The following is a 21139-nucleotide window of genomic DNA, read 5'->3' as shown; positions in this document are numbered from 1 at the left end:
CAACATTCATATCATAAGGGTGCCAGAAGGAGAAGAGAAAAAGAAAGAAACTGGAGCTCTATTTGAAAAAATAATGAAAGAAAACTTCCCTAACTTGGTGAAGGAAATAAACATGCAAGTCCAGGAGGCATAGAAAGTCCCAAACAACAAGGATGCAAAGAGGACCACACCAAGACACAGCATAATTAAAATGTCAACGGTTAAAGATAAAGCCAGAATATTAAAATCAGCAAGAGAAAAGCAGTTCTCTATAAGGAGTTCCCATAAGACTGTCAGCTGATTTCTCAAAAGAAACTTTGCAGGCTACCTGCAAAGAAAGAATTCTTTCTTTTGCAGAAAGAATTGTCAAGAAATATTCAAAGTCATGAAAAGCAGGGACCTACAGCCAAGATTGCTCTACCTAGCAAAGCTGTCATTTAGAATGGAAGAACAGATAAAGAGCTTCCCAGACAAGAAAAAATAAAGGAGTTCATCATCACCAAGCCATTATTATATGAAATGTTAAAGGGAATTATTCAAGAAAAAGATCAAAACTGTGAGCAATAAAATGGCAATAAATACAGATCTATCAACAATTGAATCTAAAAAAACTGGCAAACAAGAAGAACCGAGACAGAATCATGGATACGGAGAGTGTTTTGATGGTTGCCAGATGGGAGTGGTTGTGGGGGAATGGGTGAAGAGGTAAGGGGATCAAGAAATATAAATGGGAATTTACAGAATAGCCATGGGGTTGCACAGTACAGTATAGGAAATGGGGTATGACCCATGGACATGAACAATGGGGTGGGGGCTGCCTGAGGGAGTGGGGAGTGCGGGGTGGAGGGGGGCAAAGAGGGAAAACTTTGGATAACTACAGTAACATAATCAATAAAATATAATTAAAATAAAATATGCCACAACAATAAGATTTAAATATATGGAGAGATATAGCATTATTATGAATTGGAAGTTTTGATATTATTAAATGTTAATTCTTTCTAAGTTGATCTTAGATTCAATACGATCCCAATTAAAATCCCAGTAGTGAATTTTCTAGAAATTGATAAACTAATGCTAAAATGTGCCTCAAAAAGCAGTAGACTAAAATAGCCCAAACAATTCGTAAAAGAATACAGTTGGAGGGCTCAAACAATCTGATCTTAAGACTTACTATAAAGTTACAGCAGGGGTGGCAAACTATGGCCTGTTTTTGTAAGTCATAATAGCTAAAAACTTATTTTAGATTTAAAAATGGTTGAAGAAAGAAAGAAATAAGCCCTGGCTGAGTAGCTCAGTTGGCTGGAATGCCATCCCAATAGGCCAAGGTTATGGGTTTGATCCCCGGTCAAGGCACATGCAAAAGTCAACCAAAGAATACATAAATGGGTAGAGCGATGAGCCAATGTTTCTTTCTCTCTCTCTCTCTCTCTCAAAAAAAAAAAGAAGCCTGATAAAAACGTTAAAAAAAAAGAAGCAAAAGATGCTACAAGAATTAATTATATGTAGCCAACATTTACAGAAAAAGTTTGCTAACTCCTGAGCTATAGTATTCAAGACAGTCTAGTGTTCATAAAAGGATAGACACATATATCAGTGAAATAGAATAGAGTCCGGAAATAGGCTCACACATTATATATGGTCAATTGATTTTTGACAAAAGTATCAAGATAAGAGGAAAAGAATAGTCTTTTCAACAAATTGCACTAGGTCAATTAGACAATCATATGCCAAAGAAGAAAGGAAGGGAGGGAGGGAGGGAGGGAGGGAGGGAGGGAGGGAGGAAGGAAGGAGGGAGGGAGGGAGGGAGGAAAAGGAAGGGAAGGGAAGGGAAGGGTAAAAAAGGAAGAAAAAAAGAGGAAAGAGCCTCAACCTGTGCTGGGAGACAATTCTCCATGGATCTCCCATGTATCTATCTATACATCTTAAGAGTTAGACACTAACTCCCCTTTCGCTCCAGACTGTGTCTTCAAGGATGTTTGTCCATGAAACAGTCTGAAGACAGTGTCTACCTCCAGAGCAAAGGGCAAGTCTGTTTACTGTCCAGATAAAAAAGATATGTATTGTTCTGGGGCAAAGGTCGGGCAGGTTTGCTTGTGGTCCTTCATAAAAAAATGATGTTCCCTAAATGTGGTGTTGCTGAGCTGTGATACAAACCCTCTGTGTGTAGCTGTGTGTGCTTCATCCACCTGGGTCTTTCGGCATAGCCCCTGAGACTTGGGGGACAAGGGGAGCCAATGCGAACATGAAGCTTGCGTGGCTCGCTGTGCTGTAATAGTTCCCTGCTTCAGGAGCCTTATGTCTTTTATGAGCATCCATTGAAATTGCGGCAGAGCAACTTGTTAACTTACTTGCAAGTAGGGCAAAAATCTTATATCCTTCACTGCTCTTGACAACCCATACCTTGCATCATATACAAAAACTTACTTGAAATGAATCATAGACCTAAATGGAAAACCTAAAACTATACAACTTTCAGAAGAAAACAGGAAATATTTATGTCATTGGTTTAGACAAAGATTTCTTAGATAGGACCAAAAAGCATGACTCATAAAAGAAAAAAAAATTGGATTTCGCCAAAATAAAAACTTTTGATTTTCAAAAGACACTTAGTATTGTAAGGGCAGTAAAACTATTCTGTATGCTACTACAATGGTAGTCACATGTTCTTACACATTTGCCAAAGCCCATAGAATGTCCGACACCAACAGGGAACCCTCGTGTCGTGTAAACTATGGACTTGGATGGTACCGATGCATCAGGGTAACAGATACACCCCTCTGCTGCAGGAAGCTGACCGTGGGGGAGGCTGTGTATGTGTGTATGTGGTGGGGAGGGTAATATATGGAAACTCTCTGTACTTTCCACTCAATTTGGCCGTAAACCTAAACTGCTCTAAAAAAACAAAGTCTATATCTTTAAAATAGGGCAAGAGATCTGAATAAACATTTCTCCAAAGAAGACTTACAAATGACCAATAAGCATATGAAAGCTGCTCAACATAATTAGTCCTTAGGAAAATACAGAGCCAAACCACAATGAATTACTACTTTGCACCCACTAAGACGGCTATAATCAAAAAAAGGGAAAACAGCGTGGTCACGAGGACTCAAGGAAGCTGGAGTCTCCATGCAGTGCTGGTGGGAACGTAGAGTGCACAGACCCCGGGAAAATGGTCTGCAAGTTCCTCAGAAAGTTAAAGTACACCCAGCAATCCATTGTGTAGCCACAAAAACTGAAAATGCATGTCCAAATGACCATGTGCCTGTGATTGTTCATAGCAGCCTTATTTAAATAGCCAAAATGTAGAAATAACCCCAAAGAGTCCAGCAAGTGAATAAATACACAAAATGAAGTACATCCATGGACTGGAATGTTATTCAACCATAAAAAGGAGTGAAATACTGACACATAGTGCAGCATGGAGAGAGCTGGAAAGCATTACATAAGGGAAAGAGCCGGTCATAAAGGACCACAGATTGTATACCTCCCATGTTAAATGTGCACAGGAGGATATCTACAGACACAAAAAGTAGATTAGTCGCTGCCAGGGGCTGGAGCAAAAGGGGAGCAATATGCTGATGGGTATGGGGTTTCTTTTGGGAGGTGATGAAATGTTCTATATTTGACTTGGGTTGATGGTTGAACAAATCTGTGAACACACTAAAACAACTGAATTAAAAACTTTAGACTTCCGCCAAGATGGAGGCATAGGTGGATGTGCCGTGCCTTCTCACACAACCAAGTTTAGAGACAACTAAATATTAGCAACAGAAAACATAGCCAGAACACAGAAAATTGAACTTTTCAGAAGTCTGTTAACAACAAATTCTTCAGCCTGACCGGTAAGGGGCGAAATCAGCAGCTGGTGGAGCGGGGTAGCACAGGAAAACTTGGTCAGACGACTCAGGCGCGGGCGCAGGGTTGGACCTAGTGAGAGACCCAGTGACCACTGGGAAACAGCGAGGGAACAGGGCTGCGGGTGGACTGTGGTAGTGCATGCGTGCGCGGATACACTAGCGAGGGAGTGGGCGATTGGACTGGGACCCAGCGGGTCCCCACGGCTATCAGCAGCGGAGGGCGCCACCATTTCCCCGCTCTGACCCCACCTCTACATGCAGCGTCATAACCCAGAGACTCTTAGTGGCCCAGCCCTGGTGAACCACCTAAAGCTCTGCTCCTCACCCAGCAGCGTGAAACAGCAGAGGGGGCCGCCATTTCCCCACTCTGACCACGCCCCCACATAAGCGTCACAACCCGGCGACCTGGGAGTCCAAGGCTCTGCTCCTCATATTTAAAGGGTGCGAACAGACCAAAAATGGCTCAAGAAGATCTCAAAGCCCCAGAGCCTATAAATCCAAGCGATGATGAAATAGCAAAACTTTCAGATGCACAGTTTAAAACACTGGTGATAAGGATCCTCACAGAACTGGCTGATTATAGCCACAAATTAGACAAACATATGAAGGTGAAACTAACTTAAATGAATGGAATTGCACAGGAAACCAATAGTGATGGAAAGGAAACTGGGACTCAAATCAATGGAGTGGACCAGAAGAAAGCAAATAATGGCCAAACAGAAGAGTCAAGAAGCAAGAATTCAAAAAAATAAGGAGAGGCTTAGGAACCTCCAGGACACCTTTAAACGCTCCAACATCCGAATTATAGGGGTACCAGAAGGGGGAAAGGCACAGCCACCAGTGGAAAACTTATTTGAACAAATAATAAAGGAGAATTTCCCCAATCTGGCAAAGGAAATAGACTTCCAGGAAATCCAGGAAGCTCAGAGAGTCCCAAAGAAGTTGGACCCAAGAAGGAACACACCAAGGCACATCATCATTACATTAGCCAAGATGAAAATGAAGAAGAGAATCCTAGAAGCAGCAAGAGCTAAGGGGACAGTCACCTACAAAGGAGTTCCCATCAGACTGTCAGCTGGATTTCTCAAAAGAGACCTTACAGGCAAGAAGGGGCTGGAAAGAGGTATTCCAAGTCATGAAATCCAAAGACCTAAAACCAAGATTGCTCTATCCAGCAAAGCCTTCATTTAGAATTGAAGGACAGATAAAGTGCTTCTCAGATAAGATCAAATTCAAGGAGTTCATCATCACCAAGCCCTTATTATATGAAATGTTAAAGGGACTTACCTAAGAAAAAGAAGATAAAAAAAGATGAAGAGTGAAAGGACAGCAAACTCACAGTTATTAAGAACTCACACCTAAAACAAAAGCAAACTAAGAGGACAGCTAGATTAGGAGTGGAAACATAGAAACGAAGATCACATGGAGGGTTAGCAACAGGGGAGTGGGAGAAGGAGAAGGGGGGAGAAGGTACAGAAAATAAGTAGCATAGATGGTAGGTAGAAAATAGATGGGGGAAGGGCAAGAATAGTAGGGGAAATATAGAATCCAAAGAATTTGAGACACATGGTCATATACTAAAGGGGGATAATGGTGGGGACGGGGGGTAGGGTCGAGGGGAATGAAGGGGGGAATAGAATAACTGTAATGGCATAATCAATAAAAAATAAATTTAAATAAATAAATAAAAACTTTAAATGGGTGACTTTTATGGTTGGTGAATTGTATCTCAATAAAGATGGCTTTTAAACAAATAAGGTAGGAAAACTGGTTCTCATCTAGGGGGTAGGTACTCTAAGAAAATATGAATCATAGAAACGAGGTGGAAACAATAAGCTTGTTAGTAACCAGACTTGCCACAGGGTCCAATAAAAAAATGACAGCATTTTTTAAAGTACTTCGCATTAAAAAAATGTTTCTGTTTCACATTTTGAAAGTGTAAGTTCAACAATTTCACATTTTAAAAAAAGGACACCTATTTGTGCACTTTTGAGTTCTTACATGCAAGTCTCTGTATGTATGTAGGTACACACATGCATACATCCCGTCATTGTCAAAGATGATGCTAAATCAGCTCGTTACTGGGTGACCCCGTAGCCTTTTCACTCCCCAGTGGCTCAGTTAGCTGTGTCGCTGCAGCTGCTGGGCTCAGAGCCCAAGTTCCTATTTCTGGACCAGCCTGTGTACCTTAAAATTAGATGACAAAGAATTTGGTTCAGCAAACCCTTATCAACGTTAAGCATTTTTCAAAGTTTGGTCAGTCACAGGTGGAATCGATTACCTAGGACTTTGACTCTGGGTATCTGGTAATGGACCAGGGAACCTACTGTTTTAACAAGCTCCTGCACTCGGTGTGGGAGGCCCAGCTCTGGGTACCTGTGTCTGATTGCTGTGGAGAGACTGAGTCTGTCTTTGGCCTCACAACCCTGTTCCCGCTCTCCCTGCTCTCCAGGGTGAGTGCAGCATGCCTCCTTATTGTTAACCACATTGAGATGTCACTGAGCCTAGTGTTTGGTCTGGAGGCACAGTCTAGTCATAAGACTGCCTGGTAGGTATTTCCACTCCATTTGGGATTTGTGCGGGGAGGGGAGTGGAGGGGCGGGGCTACTGTACGGCCGCCAGAAGCTGCAGAAGCAGCAGACAGCATATAGTTAGCTCTGGTCCTGGGCATTACTCACAACATAGGACCTTTACTGGAGCCCTGGTCCTGCATTCTAGGGTCAGCTCAGTACCCCACCCCACATCTAATGGGGGATGATGGAAAAGCCTATTAGGACAATAATCTCTCAAGGCTGATGTTGGCTCTCTCTTGCCATGGCCTGGTTTATTTTACATGAACACTTCCAGCGATGGGAAATTTACCACTTGCAACGAAGCTCTTCTGTCTCTCAGGGGGTCTGCAACATGACCCCAGGACAGAAAGCAGTCATGCCAGCTCGCCTGCTCATCTCTGCACACATCCATCCTGGATCCTTCCAACATCTTTTGGAAACACAGGTGTCCCTGTTCTAGTTAAAATCCTTCAGTGGTTCCCTATTCCTCTTAGGATCTAGACCACAGTCCTTGTTGATCTCTTGGCCTCACCTCCTCTGCTGTCCCCCACTCTAGGACCCTGTCACACTGCTCTTGCTGTTCTCTGACCAGGCATGCTCTCTCTTGCCATGGCCTGCTCCTCTTAATGTAGTTGATACCTGCTCATCTCTCAGCTCTCCAGCATCATTTCATTGACCCCACCCCCGGGCCTGGATCAGGTCCCTTGCTTATTTATGCGCCTAGCACTCTGGGCCTCTTCCTTATTAAAATATGTCAACGTTAAAAATTTTTCACTTGACCAATTAGGTATTTCACTAACGTCTGCCTCCTTCAGGAGATGGTAAAGTTCATTGAAGCAGGGCTCTAAGTTTGCTCTCATTGCAACCCCAGCACAGGGCAAAGGGCCTGGCAGGTACTTAGTTGCATGGATGATGAGCTCTGGGAAGGTGGGCCACACACAACCTGGGTGGGATATAGAGGCTTCTGGGAATCACAGAAGAAGATACATCTAAAAGTCCTCGGAACTGAGGAAATTCGTCTGCGGGCCGGTGCCCAGGGAACCCTCAGGGCAAGGACACAGCGCAGCACTGGCTGGCATCCAGCTGCTGAATGAAAGGGGCGCCTGGTCTCTGTGCCTGGAAGGGGGGGTGCTCTGTTTCCCTACCCGTTCCTCACGGGGTCCACCGAGAATCGCCCCTGCGCCCGGGAGCCGTGGGCTGCGGAGGTCCTAGGGGCCGAGCGGCTAGGCCTCCGCGCCCGGCGAGGGCGCTCCGGCCCAGTACTCCGGAGCAGTTGTGCACCGCCCCTCTAGCCGCCGAGAGGTGGCGCGGTGCGTGTCGGGAAGGCTGCGGGCGGGTCTGGCCCTCGGCGGCGGAGGGTGCCATGGTGGGTGGCGAGACGGTCGCAGCTGTGGAGGAGCTGGTTTCGGGGGTACGACAGGCGACCGACTTTGCCGAGCAGTTCCGCTCCTACTCCGAGAGCGAGAAGCAATGGAAGGCCCGCATGGAATTCATCTTGCGCCACCTGCCCGACTACCGCGACCCGCCCGACGGCGGCGGCCGCCTGGACCAGCTGCTGTCCCTCTCCATGGTCTGGGCCAACCACCTCTTCCTGGGTTGCAGGTGCGGACCCCTGCCGGCTGGCTGACCTGTCCCCTGCCTTCTGACCCGCAGCCCTCGCCCCGGGCTGAACCCGCCCCCAACTTCTAACGGCGCTAGCCTGGCCTACGTCTGATTCCCACACTTAGCCAAGCCGCCTGGGAAGATATTAATGACCTCTCTGAGCCTCAGTTTCCTCATTTGGAAAATGAGTTGTGACGATTACACTATTAAAGGGTGAAAAGCACTTAGCACAGGCTACTATCTAGCAATAGCTCAGTACGTGGCTGGGCTCTAAAATGTCCATTTTTATTTTTATTGCTACTGTTAGCTCAAACCATCACCTTTGCAGAGTGCATTTCAAGTCCATTAGCTCCTTTCACCCAAATGCTCCTTTCACTTGGACAATGCAGAGGAGGAACCCGAGATCCCCAATTTACATATGAAGAAGCTGAGAAAGGGGAGGTGAGGTACCTAGGCCCTTGCAGTTTCTGGTAGGATGTAATCTGTGGGCCTTGGCTCTTCCCACTCCCTAGTCTGCCGGACCCTGAGCCAGAGCCAGCCTTGGCCTCCCTGTCTTTCCTGTTACGAAAATAACAGATGCCCTGCATTCCCCCCTCCTTCCAACCACGAAGAAGGTGGCAAGTCATCTTTTTATTTTAGCGTTTCCTGAAATTATGTTGGAATAAAATGACTCAGTTTAGTCCTGGTTTTGTGCTCCTTATTCTGGTCACATGGTCCCTCTAGCCCTAAGCCACTTGATTTTGCTTTCAGATGTTGTGGGTTATTACAACAAGATTTGGGGAAGCAGCGCCAGTCACACCCCTCTCTTTTCTCTGCCTTCCAGGTGCCCCTGGGACATCCTGGTTAACAGGCTCCAAGATTCAGCAAATTGGATAAATGAATAAATAATGTTATTTTCATTAGACCATCGTTCCATGTGTCCAAAAACTAAAAAGTTGTTGGCCCTCGTACCATATCCACAAATGTGGTACGCTGCCAGATGTATGCAGAGTTTTTTTGCATACTGTTTTGTAAATCTGTTTGTTTCATAAATTTGAAATACCTGCCCTATTGGCATTCCAGGAGCCACTTCTGTATCCCCAAGTGGGAGGAACCAGTAACTAACTTGCTGCTGAACATGCACTGATTTCCCCTGTGGTATCAAATTAGTCCTCTGAGAGTTGAGTCTGCAGTCCCTTTACCTGCAGTTTCTTGTTAGCCCCATACCGACAAGTCAGTCTTCCAAGGTTTTTAACCTTACTGCTCTTTATTGTGCAGTTACAACAAAGACCTTTTAGATAAGGTGATGGAAATGGCTGATGGGATTGAAGTGGAAGACCTGCCGCAGTTTACCACCAGAAGTGAACTAATGAAAAAGGTAAACAGGATTTCCAAGTGAATTTGAAATAGTGTAGAGTTAACAGCCCCTGTGTTCATGGTGATGTATTAGAGTATGTACTTTTTTTTATGATTTTATGTATTTGTTTTTAGAGAGAGGGGAAGGGAGGGAGAGGGCGAGAAACATCAATGTGTGGTTGCCTCTCATGTGGCCCCACTGGGGACCTGGCCCACAACCCAGGCATGTGCCCTGACTGGGAATCAAACTGGCGACCCTTTGGATCACAGCCCCTGCTCAATCACCTGAGCTACACCAGCCAGGGCTATACTATTCTCTGAATGCTCCTTTAGTCTCCCAGAGATCTAAGCCCTTTTATTTTTGTTTCTTGGTATAAACCTTTGCATATCTAGGTAACAGTATGATAAATTATGCCTTGTTGGTGGAGTAACAAACTCAGCCTTTTCAGTTCCTCTAGGGACATTGTTTTAAGCTTTTTGTGTGATTTTTAAAGGAAACATTGGCTAGAAGAGTGCTACAGTTTCTCACTTACTAAAAAATCTTGTTGGTAACATTAAGTCATCCTTAACCCAACAGGTGAGGGCCTGACCAGCCTTATTTGGCTTCTCGACTCACTGAGAGGAATGTAGGTGGAGTCATGTCCACACATCATCATGGTCCATATTCTGCAGAGCTTAGTCTGGCAGGAGGCCACGGTATTTCTACACAGTGAGCTGTTGCCTCCAGAGCCTTGTTTCTGGATCCCTGGGCTGGGGCCATGGAGACTAGAGCAGAAAGAGGCTCAGGGGATGAGAACCCAGCTTCTCAGAATCTCCCAAGACGTGCTTTTCTCATTTGCCTGGGTCTCCCAAAGTTTGTTTTGTTTGGTTTTTTTTTTTGGGGGGGGAATACTTGACCCAGGCCTCTTCTAGAGTAGATTGTAAGCTTCTTGAGGTGGTATCTAAAGATTTAGTCTTTCTAACTCCAAAATCTAGTCGTCATACCTCAGAGTAGGTGCTCAGAAAATGCTTACAAAATTGATTAAAGCAATAGAGTAAAAGACTGCTGGCCCTTTTTTGTTCTACCCTCAGAAATATAGGTAAGCCTTGCCTCTCCCTAGTTAGGGTCTTGCAGGAAATATAAAGATGCCCCCTTCTATGTGGGTGACCAGGAACTAAATCTGATCCTCAACTGCCCAGAAAGCACGTTAGCCCCAAACAGCACACCCCGATTTGATTTCAGATAGTTTTCCCATAAAAGTATTTTAAAATCTGAACCTGGTATCAAAAGCTTCAGGTTGGTGTTTAAGGGGTTACTTTGTTTTTAAAATCAGCTATTAACAGGGGGCTACAGTTTTTAGCCAGGGAACTGTGTGAATTGGGAATTTCTGTTTGGATTCTCTCGTGTAGTACTTTTAAACACCTTGACAGTAAACCCTTCAGTGTCCCATCAGTGGTGAAGTTCCTGTGGCATAGGCAGGGAGGCGCTGATAGTTGCTGGCAGGGGGAGGCAGGGAATAAGGTGGACCTTTACTTTTTTTAAAAAGTTATAGATTTTAGGAAGGAGAGAGACATCAATTTGTTGTTCTACTTATTTACACATTCATTGGTTCATTCTTGATTTTTGTATATGCCTTGACTGGGGATTGAACCTGCAGCCTTGGCTCATCAGGATGTTCCAACCAGTTAAGCTACCTGGCCAGGGCTGAACCTTTTCTGCTCACTGCTTGTGGCAGATTCTTTCCTTGCTCCTAAGGAGGTATTCTGCCCTTCCTGAGATCTTCCGCATCACCTTTCTGGTTCATAGTACACTTCTCCCTCTCATCTGCAGCTGTGCTTTCCAGTCATGCCAGGCTGTCGGAGATCCGATCACTCCATGGCATTTGGGCTGCAGCCTCCAGGACAGACTACAGAGGTTTTGTAATTGACATGCACGTCCCTACCACCACCCATGGACCGGTGTGAAGTGCATGCGCGTGTGTTGGGGAAGGGTCTTTCTAAACTATTATATGCTGTTAAATGGGAGTTGAACCTCAACAGTTTCCCTGCCCTGAGATGTCCGTTTTTGACCCTGTTGTCACACAACATCAGTAGCCTAGAGAATAGTCCTCAAGCAGGAAACTGCCTTTGCCATCAGACTAATCATTAGCACCTGGCTACCTGGAAGAAGCCTATACTTCTGTAGCACTTTTCAATTACATATATTTCAACTTCCTTTGAATATAACATGTTTTCTTAGTAACCAAGTTTTACTTTAAAAAAAATTTTTTTAAGGATTTTATTTTTTAGAGGGGAAAGGGAGGAGGAACAGGGGGAAACAACAGTGTTCACACATTGATCAGTTGCCTCTCACACGTGCCCCAACTAGGGACTTGGTAGGCAGCCCAGGCCTGGGCTCTGGCTGGGAATTGAGCCCCCAGCCTTTCAGTTTGCAGGCCGGCGCTCATCCCACTGAGCCACACCAGCCAGGGCCCAAGTTTAATTTTAGTCTCTTGATGCCACTGAAAATTGGAACTCAGTTGATCCTGAAAAGCAAGGTACTCAGAGAGTATGTAGTAGAGTAGTTGTTGAGACTCTTCTAGAACAGCCCACCCTGTGAACAAGCCGTCTGATCTGTGTGCCAGGACAGACTTGTGTGGCGTTGGAGGCTGTCCCCGCTCCATGTAAGGCTGCCTCGAGAGCCCACTGGAAAGAGCCGTGGGGACTTCACAGCAGTTCTTTTGTCTCTTACCTGAGGTTTCTGCATGTAGTAGAGGCTGGCAAACTTTAAGCAACATTGCCAGCCTAGAGACAAAACCAAAAAAACCCTTGACATTGAGCCATGCACCTGAAAACGTGTTGTAGTAGTTCTGCCCAGAATTGACCCTCATCTCTAAAATAAGTTCAGTTGGGTTTTAAAGCTAGCTGGCAAGTGGAAATTAATCACCTGGCATTGTTGATATCTTGGGACTGGACAGTGATAATGACTTAGGGACAGAAGCTCTTTAAAGTCGGATTTTAAAAATACTTAATGGCTATTCTGCAGTTTTGAGGCAAGTACATCTCTGCAATCTGTCCAGTTTTGTGTGTGTGTGTGTGTATCTGACAAAAGAAATGAGCATTGGTCTCTGACTGGTGATATTTGTCAATCAATTGCATTGTATGATTTTTCTTTTGAAAGGGGGAGAGTCAAAGAAATATGTTTACTGAACAATCTCAGATATCTAACAGCCCTCCAGAAGCACCTACCAGCAGCCTTTGTGGTTGACCAGCTTTACCCATTAATGAGCAGTAATTAACAAATGAGCAGCAGCATATTTCGGAAGGCTGTCATCACTGCGACTGTCAGTTAACGTTGCCAAGGCATCGTCTTGAGAAAGAGGAGTGATTGACTAGGAAGCTGTCATTATTGGCTCACAGAAAGAATCTGTCAACTTAATTAGTTGTCCATTTTCCCTGAAAACATTTTTATCTATGAGGAAAAATGGCAGAATGGAAAAGTGAAAGAGAAACTAGAAAAATATGTCTTTATTTCAGGAGGGTTTTTTAAAAAGATTTTATTTATTTTTAGAGAGAAGGGTGGGAGAAAGAGGGGAAAACAACAATGTATGGTTCTCTCCCATGCCCCATACGGGGGACCTGGCCCGCAACCCAGGCATGTGCCCTAGATTGGGAATCGAACTGGTGACCCTTTGGTTTGCAGGCCGGCACTCAATCCACTGAGCCACACCAGCGAGGGCTCAGGAGGTTCTTCTCTGTGCACTATGTGCAGTTTGGAGAAGCTTTTTTTTCAACTGGAGTTTCATTTTATTGATTGATTTGAGAGCGAGAAACATCGGTTGTTCCACTTACGTATGCATTCTTTGGTTGTTTCTTGTTGGGGATCGAACCCGCAACCTTGGCATATCAGGACAACACTCTAACCAACTGAGCTACATAGATAGCCAGGGAAGGAGATGTGATTCTAAGGTGGCAAGTATTTTTTTTAATAGCCTGTCAGATTAAATTAGGTTTTGCCTTGCATCACCAAGTAAGTGCTCAGTAAAGCTACCTTTTCTTCCCCCTTTATGCACTAGAAGCAGCCAGAAAAGGTCTGTCTGACCCCATAGGCCAGTCTGTGGCCTGCTGCCCAGGATGACTCACTCACCTGCCAGCCAACACCATGTGTCAAAGAACATACTTGCAGCAGCCAAAGCCAGTGCAACTCTTGTCCTACTGTGGGCTTGGTCTATCTTATCAGAAATCTGAGAGTCAGCTTAGGCAATCCCCTTCCCTTTGGACTAAAGATGGTTTCTTTAGGTGATACTACATTCTTCTAAAAGGAGAAAGGCCCTGGATTGTATGGCTCAGTTGGTTGGAGCGCTGCCCTGTACACCAAAGGGTTGCCGGTTTGATTCCCAGTCAGGGCACATACCTAGATTGCAGATTCGATTCCCAGTCAGGGTGCATACAGGAGGCAACCAATCAATGTTTCTCTCTCAAACTAATGTTTACCTCCCCCTTCATCTCTCTCTAAAAAGCAATGGGCAAAAAAATGTCCTTGAATAAGGATAAAAAAATCTTATTTTGTTTTTGCTGAGGAATTTTGCCTTTTCATTTTTCAGAAAGACTGGAGTAATAGGCTTAGGAGGAAATAGGTCATACCCTGAAAACTCTGATACTAAAAAGACTCTGATTCATTCACACTGCTAAATGTTAAGGAAATCTATTCAAATACAAGGTGACAGCCAAAATGATTTCTTCACACCATGCTTAAAAGTTGTCTAAAGCCAAGTTTAAATTTACCAAAGGTGCTAGTGAGTACCCAGAAAGAATGTATTTCCTTCATTTTGCCACTATTTGAAGTTTACAGTTTCTAACAGTGTGAAATCCAGAAGTACATAACCTTCACATCTCCTGAATGTCCTGGCTGAATGTGAAATGTTATGAATTACTACCTGGATCCAGCTGATTTTAATTTAGAACAATAAGTGTTTGTGTGATCCTGCTTTTAGAACCTTTCATTGCAAAACAAGCCAGGAAAAAAGTTGTATTTAAAGTATTTCCATTTTCACATTAAATTGTGAACATTTACAGATCACAGATGACAAAAAAATGAGGTTCTGGCTTCCAGATGGATGGTATGGTCAGAGTTCTGCTGAATTTTCTGAATGTGGTAAAATATTAATTTGAGTCTACTTACTATCTGGCCAGGACATAAATATTACATCCCTGCTATATTTTAATTTATGAATCTGATTCACTGGATTACATGGCTATATAACCTTTTCTTTTTTTCTCCCCAGCATCAAAACTAAGGCAGAAGATTCATCACACTTTCATTATCAGCTACAGGCTAGAGAGGAGGACGGGACAAATGTGACTTTGACCACAGAAGCTCTCTTAAGACTCCTGGCATTACCAACACAAAGGAAAGAGGCAGTTGGAACGAAAGGGGTATTTTAAAATGTCTCATTCTTTTAGTACCTATCATTCCAAAAGTATTCATAGATATTTATGTATTTATAAATCATGCCCTTTTTTAGTTTTTGAATATCAGACTTTTTGTTAAAATGTGTATTTTTTTATGTTGATACAATAATGGCAGGTAATGGACTTTACACTTTGGATTTCTCAACACTGTACCTTTTAAGTGGAATTCTGGTCTTATGGTCTTTTTTCCCCACTGAGGCAAGCCAGATCCCTTATTTCCTATTCTGTCTGGAGTTTGCGCTGCCCATATACTCCACTGCCCTGTGTACACTCATCTTTTTAAAAGATTTTTATTTAGAGAGCGGGAAGGGAGAGAGAGGGAAACATCAATGTGCGAGATACATCAATTGGTTGTCTCCTGCTCATCCCTAACTGGGGACCTGGCCTGCAGTCCAGGCATGCACCCTGACTGGGAATTGAACTGGCAACCTTTAGGATTGCAGACTGGCACTCAATCCACTGAACCACACCAGCCAGGGCCACACACATCTTTTTTTTAAGAGAGGAGTAAGAATCAAAGCATAGGCTTCAGGTACCCATCAGCTCATGCAGAGGCAGCCTACAAAAATGTATCAGACCTTATTTTAAAACTGACTTGAGATTCCAGTTTGGTCCAGGCAGCCAGTTGGTCTGTAGACTCTCTAGGTCTCCCAGCTGCTGAGTAAAGCCCACATTTTCTTTTTCTGGAGGGAGCCTGAGGCTCTTATCTTCTATTAGACTTGAGGACTTGCTGAGCACAAGAAATTGTTTATTGCAGTGCTGCTGTGCTCCGAAATGCTGGCACTAATTTCCCCTTTTTAGTTAATGTGTCTGTTCTCTACCCCCTTCCTTATTTAGTATCCACCATTAAGTACTTATCTCCAGACATAAATACTGAGAGAGGGACTTCATTTAGGGGCAGCAATGTAACAGTCACTCAGCAGGGTTCAATCATCCTGGTGTGTGATCCTGGGGGCGCAGGTAAGACAGTGGGGTCCTGCCTTAGCTTGACCTACTGGTAAACCCAGCACTAAAGAGGAAAACTGGCTGTGGAAGCAGGGTGTCTGGGGCAGGGGAAGTGGGATGAGTTGCCCACGGCTCAAGGCTAAGGCTGGCTCAAGGCTAAGGCCACCTTGGATCGGCCTGGTCTCTGGGCAGCTTTTAGCCCTAATCTGTAGCGACCATCAGGGTGGACCCAGGGAAGAAACAAGATCTCTATAATCTATGCCCTCGGACAAGCCACTTTTCTCCCCGAATATTACCTGAAAAATGGACTTCTTAGAAGTATCTACTACCAAGAGATGTGGTCAGGGTCAAGGTGTTAGAGGGCCAAGCACGTGCTTAACGAGCCTGAGCTCCAGTCTCTTTCCTTGCTGCTTATCTACAAAAATTTGTGAGGCTTAAAAAAACCCAAATGATAAAATGGAAAAATCAGAGCGTGGTTATTCACTTTAAAAAATGCATTTTCTGTAAGTTTCTCATGATTGATTCTGTTTTCTCTATTAATGTCCCAATAAATTAATAATACCGTTATGAATGTATCCTTGTATATACAGCAAGCTTAAATTGTGAACTGATTACTCTCATCTCCTTCAGTTTATTTTTGAAGACTTCTCTAGTTAACCAAAATCAAATTTTGATGGGCTTCATTGTTTCCTCAGTTTAAGCAGCTTTTTCTTCTCATCTTTACAGTCTCTATGGCTACCTGACCCATAAAAGTAGCCAGTATTTCACAATTTCATCCAGTTTTTCTGGAAATCTAATTTTTTTGCATAGCAGCACTCCTTGTGCAGGTAAAACAGTCCACTCTGAGCTCTCAAATGGGAGCTCACACCAGCTGTAACTAAGCTACAAGGTGCAGGCTGCTCCTTTATACAGCCGTGCCCAAGAGGGGGTGCGGGTCAACTGAGATCTTAGGAGGGGAACATGATGAAGTATTGCCTTCCAGTATGACTAGGAATGGAGTTTCTTCTGTGAAAGACTTGAAGTCTTAATACCTTGGGAGAAGCAAGTGTCATTACTAGCAATTCAGTTGAGGGTGCTTAGTTAACAGTGATACCCTTTTATGTTATCCAGAAAATTGTTCTTTGAAACATTCCTCAGACCCTATGGCCCCGGATCAATCCTCTGCCTTCGAAGGGGAGAGGATTCCCTCTGAACTTCCCGGGTCCATCTGGACCTGTGGTTTACCATTCCACTGGCACTATCACTGCCTCTGATACTTTTGCTTTCTAGTAAATGGTCATGCAAATACTGCGTTGCATTCGAAATGAGGTTTCTACTACCCCGTATGTCAGGTAAATTAGTGTTTCCCAGCTGTCCAGCTCTAAAGTCTCTGCTGGGCACCCTTATGTCTGGAAGAAGACTGTCAACTTCTGGGTCTGTTTGTCATCTAGTCATGGGACCAGTATAGGGATACCTTTTGGTTCTGTAGGAATGAGTAAACACAAATCTTAAGAGGCAAGAGTTTTTTAACTTAAACATAAATACCCTAATTGTTTAGGGGAGAAACAATCTTGCATGGCTTGCTTTTCAAAAATCAGTAGCAAGCGACACCTATTTATTTAAGTGAAAAGCAAAAAAAGGTTACTCTGTCCCTTCAAAGTTATGACTTCCAGGGCTAGGGGTGGCAGAGTCCTTTGCATGTGTTCCCATCACACATGGAGGTGGGCTTGAGGCCTTGTCTATTGACAACAGGACTGGCTGAGGAGGTGGGGCAACATCATCTGAACAGATGCCCTTGGAAATCAAATAGTAAAAATTGAGACTGTTAACCTCCCATTAGATGGAGCTAATTCTCATCTGTCCCCAACCACGTGAACCAGAGCTTTTTCCCCCACAGTGCCGTCAGAGAAGAGAGGCGTGCCTCTTAAAATACACCCCTGGCAGTTGCAGCCCAAGTCCCACCTTTCCCTGCCTAGGAAAAGTAGGTTAATGAGCCAAAAATACCTTTGACACTGGCTCTCCAACCTATTTGCTTGAGGGACAAAGAAAATGTTAGGGGCCTGAGGTGAATCTTGGTACTCTCCTGTTTTAGTGAAGGGGAATAAGGAGGTCAACCTTGAACTGTGTGGGCCTAAAGCCCATGCTTTGATGTGAATGGTAGCACCAAAACCTCTCAGGGCTGCATTTCCCTTTGCTTTTGACATTTTCTTCTGTTAAGAGTTGTATACAGAACCTGGTAAATGTGAACTGGTAGCTATTCTTCCTGGTTCCTTCACCTCAGGGTAGGGATCTGCAAGGTGTGAATGATCCTACTTACATCTTTACTGGAGGATTTAATGGAAAAACAAATGTCTGTCTTCATTCCTGTCCCACTTTCCCTCTGAGGCCAAACGGGAAAGATATGTTTCAACTAACAAACTTACATGAAAATGAGCACACACAATCACCCCACCAGACCAGGCTCCATCCCCAGGGCTGCCAAAGTGTGTGCCCTTTCAAGTTGTAGAGCAGTCTACCGTGTGACTTGTCACCACCCATCAGGTACTACTGGTATGTTCACAGTGAACAGCAGCGGGCACTGAGCAATGCAGCACCAGTCAAAGTCAAGCTGTTCGGGGGCGGGCGGGGGCAGAAGCACAACCTCCAGAAAGGAGAGGCCAGCCTTGCCCAGAGCTCGTGCGCCCACTGCAGTCCTCCCCCCACACTGGGTGCCCTGGTACTCCTGTACCATGTGGGTCCAAGGGCTTGCAAGGGCTGTAGGTTTGCTTCCTTCTGTGAACACGGTTTCTGCTGTAGCTCCAGCTAGATTGCTTACCACTCGGTGTGAATTGTAGGCCTTGGATGATGGAACAGTTGGGGCTTGGATCACCTGAAACCTGTGGTTCCACTTAGCCTTAACCCAGCTTTTTTTTTTTCTTTCAAATCGTCACCCCAGCGTATGTCCATTGATTTTAGTGAGAGGAAGGAAAAGAAAAACACTGATATGCACCCTGACTGGGGATTGAAACCACAACCTTAAACACGTGCCTGGGCAGGTTCAAAACACCACTCCAATGAACCCCGCCACCTGGCAGGGACTAAACCAGCTGTTTCCAACTCCTCAGTGGTGAGACAATGACTCCTGCTTCCTTCTACCCTTCTGTTTACCAAATTATTTGCTTTGACTATGTGCTACTTTTACTACAAGAAAAAACAAACTGCTGATTAAAAAGTGTCCCCAGAGAATTTGGAACTTGGACCCTGGAGGTCCTGTGCCCTACTGGCCTCTTGTCTAGGTCTGTCCACGTACTGCCTGCCAGAGGCTGTATGAAAACCAGTTCCCACTTTTTGGCTTTAAGTTCCAAACTGTGGTACAGCCTGACCTCTCAGACTGGGTTCTCAGGGGGTGCCAGTGACTGGCCTGAAGCTGCTCCATACAGAACACCTAACCTCTGTCAAAGAACTGACATGTTAAGGACTAACAAAAGCCAGGGAACTTTCCTGAACAGATGAGCTCATCAACCTTATACCAGCAGCAGGTCCCAGTACCTGCCCTCACTGATCCTTCTGGCTTGCAAAAGACTACTGTATCCACCCCTACGCCCCAAGGATCAACACTCTCTCCCCCTGCTGATGCTATGGGGTGTTGTCCACCTGAAACCACAGCCTTACGTGCCCGTGCCTATAACCCAAACAAAGCCCACTAAAACACAGCAAGATTACTAATCTAGCTTTTCTAGACTTGAGCTACAGCCAATGATGTAGGTAGGCTTCAATTCTTTCCTGTTCTCTGCCCAGGATGGTTATCAGGCCAAGAGCATTCCAGTTTCTTGTCATCTTTGTACCAGCACCGATGCAAAAACACTGACTCTCCCAAATCCCTTTTGTAAAGATTGTTATATAGAGGCCAGCCACTCTGCAGGGCAACTATCCTTTGGGCTTCAGACAGGAAGCACTATTAAGAGGTCTGCCTTAAGTGGTCCTAGCTACATTTTAGCAGCTTTCAAGACACCACAGAACCCCTCCTGCATTCCAGGAAGAATGACAACTAAATGGTTCAGGTTGATGGAGCTTGAGGATCTTTTCAGATAGATTCTGGTCCCTTCTACAGAAGTTCCCAACCCAGTGCCACTTTAGGGATTCCAGTCTTCCAGGTAAGACCTGATACCAGCTAACCTCCCCCAAAGACTAAAGAAGCATCATACTTGGTAACCAAGACCATCTCACCATATAAAGACCTCCATACCAGGTAAAAGGTTATTTACTTTCACTCAGGAGAATACACTCTCTATATACTGGAGTCCTCAAACTTATTCCTCCAGAAGTGACTGATAAACAAGCATCACGTGGCCAAGATTTAGCACTCAATGACAGAGTCCCTGAAGTGCATGCAGGGTTCTCACCCAAGTCTGAATCCTCCATGCACCTAAGAGGAAGCCTGCAGCCCTTCCTTTCATGGTTCTTGAATTCAACCAGCAAGAAGGTCAAGTTGCTGAGTCAGTCCCATACCCAACAAGGTTTATAAAGGGCTCATTAATCTTTTTGGCCCAACTAAAAAAAGCCCTAGTTTATCCTATGAACAGGAAAACTTAAAAACTCAAGACACTGCTAATAAAATTGCTTTAAAAATCTGTAGTGATGGTGGGCAGAAATTACTGAAAGAATGCCACATAATCCTGTATTATTTTTGAAAGGATAGAGGAAAACTTTTAACAAGACTTTGTTTCTGACATCTTTGCTCTCTCATATACTGGAATAACTGAAAATAACAAATATTTTCCCTTATCTGATAGCAGCTCGGGTTTTTCCTAACTAAATGGGAACTCAAGAAAGAGAGCATATCTTGGCATAAGGCCTGTTCTATGCACAACTTCACTGACCTTTAATAGCTTTCTAACCGTCGGTTTTCTATTAACATACACAATCCCCACACAATGTATATTCCTTTGGGACTGTGCATTGCTGAATGCAACAGAAAAGAATTGTAAAGTAAGCACTACCAAGTCCTAGAAATTTGGTCTTGGTCTCTTAAAACTTGGGGTAGGGGACTTCCACCAAGATGGAGGCGTAGGTGGAAACACTTTGCTTCCTCCCACAACCAAATCTAAAAACAACAAAGTTTGAACAATAAATGCAACCAAACCACAGAAAATCAAACAATACGAAGTCCGAAAACAATGAACTGCTCAGCTAAACTGGTGAGGGGTGAAGCCAGCAGCGGAGCCGGTAGGGCATAAAAGATCCCCCAACCTGGGCAGCACGCAGGCAGCCGAGGGCGTGGATCCCAGGTGCGGGGTAGTTATGGGCAGAACCAGGGAAGGTGCGGTTTGGCTGGCTGGCTGTGGTCGCGCGTTTGCATGCAGATAAACCAGTGAAGACAAGCATTGAGATAGACCACGCAGGCTCCAACGCAGGGCAGCGGGTTCACACATTTGCACTCAGATAAACAAGGGGGGTGGGGGCGAGTGGTGAGGCGGA

At 44.6% G+C, this 21139-nt stretch overlaps 1 protein-coding gene across 3 annotated transcripts; it reads left to right on the top strand.

The window, feature by feature from the left end:
- The first annotated feature begins 7713 nt into the window (after positions 1–7713).
- CDKN2AIPNL (CDKN2A interacting protein N-terminal like) lies at positions 7714–16278 on the top strand. 3 transcript variants are annotated; one of them, XM_037150877.2, is made up of 3 exons: positions 7714–7993; positions 9251–9350; positions 14572–16278. In XM_037150877.2, exons 1-3 carry the CDS (start codon positions 7755–7757, stop codon positions 14581–14583), a joined length of 351 nt encoding a protein of 116 aa, XP_037006772.1. In that variant the 5' UTR covers positions 7714–7754; the 3' UTR covers positions 14584–16278. The 3 variants fall into 3 exon arrangements, with proteins under 3 accessions (XP_037006772.1, XP_037006773.2, XP_037006774.1); XM_037150878.2 differs by lacking the exons at positions 9251–9350; positions 14572–16278 and adding an exon at positions 8817–8895; XM_037150879.2 differs by lacking the exons at positions 9251–9350; positions 14572–16278 and adding an exon at positions 8506–8683.
- The last annotated feature ends 4861 nt before the right edge of the window (positions 16279–21139 follow it).

Source organism: Artibeus jamaicensis, unplaced genomic scaffold (genome assembly GCF_021234435.1).
Source record: "Artibeus jamaicensis isolate MK-2021 breed Jamaican fruit bat unplaced genomic scaffold, CSHL_Jam_final contig_786, whole genome shotgun sequence".
NCBI classification, from domain to species: domain Eukaryota; kingdom Metazoa; phylum Chordata; class Mammalia; order Chiroptera; family Phyllostomidae; genus Artibeus; species Artibeus jamaicensis.
This window is presented reverse-complemented; position numbering and strand designations above follow the sequence as displayed.

What these genes read in the sequence shown, in the direction of transcription:
- CDKN2AIPNL (XM_037150877.2), top strand. Translation starts at nt 7,755, where the DNA reads ATGGTGGGTGGCGAGACGGTCGCAGCTGTGGAGGAGCTGGTTTCGGGG. An exon ending in CACCTCTTCCTGGGTTGCAG is followed by an intron (nt 7,994 to 9,250) that starts GTGCGGACCCCT and finishes TTTATTGTGCAG; the next exon opens with TTACAACAAAGACCTTTTAG.